Source organism: Nerophis ophidion, linkage group LG15, assembly GCF_033978795.1.
Source record: "Nerophis ophidion isolate RoL-2023_Sa linkage group LG15, RoL_Noph_v1.0, whole genome shotgun sequence".
NCBI classification, from domain to species: domain Eukaryota; kingdom Metazoa; phylum Chordata; class Actinopteri; order Syngnathiformes; family Syngnathidae; genus Nerophis; species Nerophis ophidion.
The window spans coordinates 22,807,481-22,812,480 of record NC_084625.1 but is presented as its reverse complement, the minus strand read 5'-3'; the positions used below and the strand labels follow the sequence as shown (position 1 = coordinate 22,812,480).

At 33.3% G+C, this 5,000-nt stretch overlaps 1 protein-coding gene across 4 annotated transcripts in view; it reads right to left on the bottom strand.

Annotated features, from left to right (window-relative positions):
* Positions 1–5,000, bottom strand: part of prex2 (phosphatidylinositol-3,4,5-trisphosphate-dependent Rac exchange factor 2) — a 247,564-nt gene that overhangs the window by 175,589 nt on the left and 66,975 nt on the right. For all 4 annotated transcript variants that reach the window (XM_061921850.1, XM_061921851.1, XM_061921852.1 and 1 more), the window contains one exon: positions 3,003–3,136. In XM_061921850.1, the coding sequence (XP_061777834.1) occupies positions 3,003–3,136 (134 nt within the window). The remainder of the gene's footprint in view (positions 1–3,002; positions 3,137–5,000) is intronic.

Here is a 5,000-nt window from a genome sequence, read left to right as displayed (position 1 = left end):
CTACACAACACTGGCCTGGAAGGAGCAGTTCAGAACATTCAGAGTCTGAATATTTTACCCCCTAAAAATATATATTTTTAAAACCATAGTTATTTAATGCAAAAATTTGTTCCCACCCTCATGCCCCTCTATTTGCGATCTTCTTGAGAAACTGTGCACATCAATGCAGTTTCTATGCAGTCAAAGCTCAAACAAAATCTTGTTGACATGTATGACTTAAGTGTTTTTATGACAATGACGATAAATGAATTGATTGATTCAATTGATTAATTGAAATTTGTTCTGTAAAGAATAATACGATTCCATCTTATTTGAGCCAATAAGCTAAAAAAGTTTAAAAAAAAAAAATACAATCAAATTAATAGAAAAAATATTAAATTAGGAAATACAAATAAAATAAGTGTAAAAGTAAAGAAAATCAGTTAAGGAAATAGAATAAAAAAGATGGACTAATGCGACATTATTCTTCTTGAAGGGGAACTGCACTTTTTTGGTAGGAATGTTGCCTTTGGTTTACAATCATTATGAGAGACATTCTCGCATATAAAAATCATCTTGTTCTCGGTAGCTAGCAATGCAGCTAATGGGAGCATTTTCATTGATTGATTGAAACTTTTATTAGTAGATTGCACAGTACAGTACATATTCCGTACATCCATCCATCCATTTTCTACCGCTTATTCCCTTTGAGGCCGCGGGGGGCGCTGGTGCCTATCTCAGCTACAATCGGGTGGAACGCGGGGTACACCCTAAACAAGTCGCCACCTCATCGCAGGGCCAAATATTCTGTACAATTGACCACCAAATGGTAACACCCGAATACGTTTTTCAACTTGTTTAAGGCGGGGTCCACGTTAATAAATTCATAGCAATCAATTTTACCTTTAAATCACTTTAAAAATGTATTCAAAAACAATCGCCAATACTTCATTTACTTTCGGCAACCTGTATAGTAACCAAACTGTAGCGACATTGTATTTGTAAGCAACACTGACAAACTCTTTTTCTAGCGTAGTAACACATCGCCGTAAAAGCTAACTACGGCGAGAGATAATCCAGCTTCTATGATAGCACAAAACCTGCTTGAGTTAGTAATGCACAATGCTGTGATAGGACACCAATTTTTATTGACTGAAAAACATGAACAATCATATTACTGTATCTGTAAAGTATTAGCCCACATTTCATGTTTTGTTTGTACAAAGCTAGCCAGACAGTGTATGTACTTTAGTTGTACTAATATGCATCTTCCAAGCGTTTATCTTATTTAAAATCCTGAAAAAAAAAAAATACATGTCTTCTTGTCTCTCATCATGATTGTGAATAATAGGCAAAACAATACAATTAATCAATAAAAATGTAATATATTAAACTGGACTGCATTTTTTTGTAATTTTGCCTATCAGTTACAATTGTTACGAAAGACATGATGACAAACTGATTTTTTTTAAATGCATTTTAACTTGTAAATAAAGTCCATTTAGAGCGTAGAGGAGCCAATGGGAGGCCCTCTATGTCACCCATAAAACCCAATAAATGACCATTCAAAAAGCGGCAACAATACTCCATTTACATTTTGTGACTTGAATATTAACCAAATATTAGTGATATAGTTATTAAAAGCGCTAACGCAGCCAAAGTATTTATAGCAGCGCCGGATCACAAGCTTGTGTACAATTTCCACATGATCGACCAGCAAGGTGTTTCCTCGCTTCCTTGCTCCCGTCGAAGTTTAATGTAGATCATAAATTATCCATCTCACCTGGATAGAAGTAGTCGGATAACGTATTCCAACAAGTTGGGACACTTTGACAGACATTTAGGACCCGGAACTGGCGAGAACGGCACAAAAAGATGCTTTTTCAGCACTCACCCCACCACCGTGTTTCTTTGGGAGGATTATGAGATAGTTTTTCATCTAAATGGGAATATATGAACATCCCAGCAGTCCCCATACAAATGAGAGCAGACATTGTACAGTAAGTGATGTTTTATCATGCTTGTTGGCTTTCATAAAGTCTGCAGTGAGTAATAATCGGTGAAGTTTAAAAAAAAAAAAGGAAACGTGATTTTTTTTTTTATTAATATGCCGCGTATGCTTAAAATCATCAAAATACGTAACTATTAAATGTTACTATAAATGTGCCCGTTATTACATTACATTTATACTTACATCATGTATATAAAACCCTAATGGAGGTGTTTGGATGTGTTTTTTTAAGGGCTTTATAGCAGACTTTTGATTGCACTTATTTAATATTTCGAATGCATTAAAAAAAATTAAATAAACACCCGTCGTCATATCTTTCATATTGATCGTAAACAATAGGCAAAATTCCCCAAAAAGTGCAGTTCCCCTTGAAGATTAGATTTGGAAACATGAGTTCAGAACATTCAGATAATAATATTTGACCAAAATATACATATATGTACGTATATATTCTTCAATTTTTGCTACAGGTGTTTCTTATTTACAATTTTTTAGTCACAAAAGAAGATATTTGAATTACTAAACTAAAATTGTATACAATAAAAACATCTGTAAAAATAAAATACAATCTAATTAATACAATTCTAAAAAATTACGAATAGGGCATACAAATAAAATAACGATAAAAAGTCAAAAAAATCTATAAAAAATAGGATTAAAAAAATAAAGATAAGTCAACATTATTTTGTTTAACACAAAAGGAGCTCGTAACATTCATAGTGTAATATTTGACCGAAAAAGTATTTTATTCAGTGTATGGCCTGGAAGAACACACAAATTCCCCCGACTAAATTCATTTAAGAATTAAAAGGTCATTTTATAATTTTCACCCTGAGGAGCAAATTGAGGATTTAAGTGTACTCCCAAGTGCATTTTTAGGAGATAGAGTTCTTGCATTGGATGTCATCATATTATTTCCATGCCACTTCCTCACTAAAACGGAGTGAAGGAGTGCATTGTGGTTCAATCCCATGTTCTGTGTGTTGTATGCACAAAGTTTGGAGGAAAGCACCTGTTTTTTTTCTTGCAGTAGACAAGGAGCTTGTCAAACAGGAAGAAAATCCTCTCTTGCACGTTCCCGGCGGAAATCTTCAGCAGGACGCCCTGCATGAGCATCTCGGTGCACGAGTCTGTGATATTGGAGCCCTGATAAAAGAGAGCGGGAGGACTATTACCAAAAAGGGTTGAGAAGCTCGGGAGGTTTTTGTCCAAATTGAATATTCACACATGGAACAGGAGATTAGAACAGCCTAGCCTTTCCGCTTGGATCTCTAGGGGGTGTGAAGAAACAGCGGCCGCTTCCTCTGAGCAGACTGCAGCGGGACTTTAAAAAATGTGTGGCGGTTAATGGCGACCATAGAATAACATCCTGTAGGGTCCCACTATGGCGAATGTCTTTTCTTTCACCTTGCCTGCTCCTCGGGAGTTTATGTCCCATCTTTGATGGGTTCCTCACAGCTAAAAATAACTCTTCCTCATCGCTACTTCTGTATGGTTTTAACCACTTCCTCTCCACTTCATTTACCTTTTTGAATTCCAATACTCTTTCAAGGTCTTTTTAGCATGCACGGCCCTGAACAGATGTTCATCTCATTAGCAGGCTGTGGATGTGTGAGCGGAAAGGCCAACGCTCCTTGAACGTCACACCGGCCCTCAAATTAGCATCTGCATGTTCTTCCATATTTCAGCCCTCAAGGAATTTCACATTTGAACAGAAACACATGCAACACACATCACTATTAGGTAGTGGTAGCACTCTGAGCCAATCAGCTCTTAAAATCAGTCCATCCATCCATCCATCCATTTTCAACCGCCATTCTCTCTCAGGGTTGCAGGGGGGGCTGGAGCCTCAGCTCATAAATACTTGAAGTAATATTTTAAAAGACAAAAAAAAGAAAAAATTAAGACAATGCATGTCATTCTCATTGTACACAAAATACTGCATCTGGGTAACAGTTAAGGAAAGAAAAACAGTAAAACATTTGTTATAATAAACAATAGTTTAAAAGTAATTTAAAACTAATAAATATTACACTCGTATATGATATCACCATCATAAATCAATGGTATATTTTCTAAACATTGTTGAAGGGAGAATGTTTTAAAATAATAATATGAATTATGTACTAAACGGAAAAATTATACATTAAATATATATATATATATATATATATATATATATATATATATATATATATAAATAAAAAAATGTATGTGTGTAATATACACACAGATATTTAATTATAAAAATAAAATATAGATTTTTAAAGATTATTACAAAGATATAAGTCCCAAAAACCATGAGAAAAAGTAGATCGTAAAAAATCTGAACTAGTTACTCAAGTAAAACGTTTTTTTTTAAGAGATTGAATAAAAACTGAATATTTACTGTAAATAAAATAATTATACTGCAAGATTATTTATAATGCAAATATAATACAAACATTTTTTTCTGATGTATGATAACTTTCTTTTTTTGAATAAAAGTTTGTAAAGAGAAAAATGTATTTAAAACAGTTTATAATTGAACACGTTTTTAAATCAAATATGAATTAAATAAAGAAATATATATTATAGTCATATACACTGTTACACAATAGTTGAATCTTTGGGCATCACACATTTCCATTCGATTTGATTAATGGGGGTAACAATTCGATTCAGAATTGATTCTCAATTCAAAATCAATACATTTTTTATTAACAATGGGTGCCAGTTCTATGATTAGCTACATTCCTCCACAAAATACATAACAGCTCTGATAAATGTATATATTACTTAAAAGAAACCTGGTTTTCTTTAGTAAAATTCTACCCAAACATTTAATAAAGTCAACAAGAGAAGTATCCATCACTTATCTTTTCTAGCATATATGGGCATCTACATCAACAATATGATCAGCCTGAGTGGCTGGACAGGACAGATTGAATAAAATCAAAAATAACAATACAAAAATATATGATTATTATTATCATTTCTATGAAATAATGTTTGATTTTTTTGGAATCAA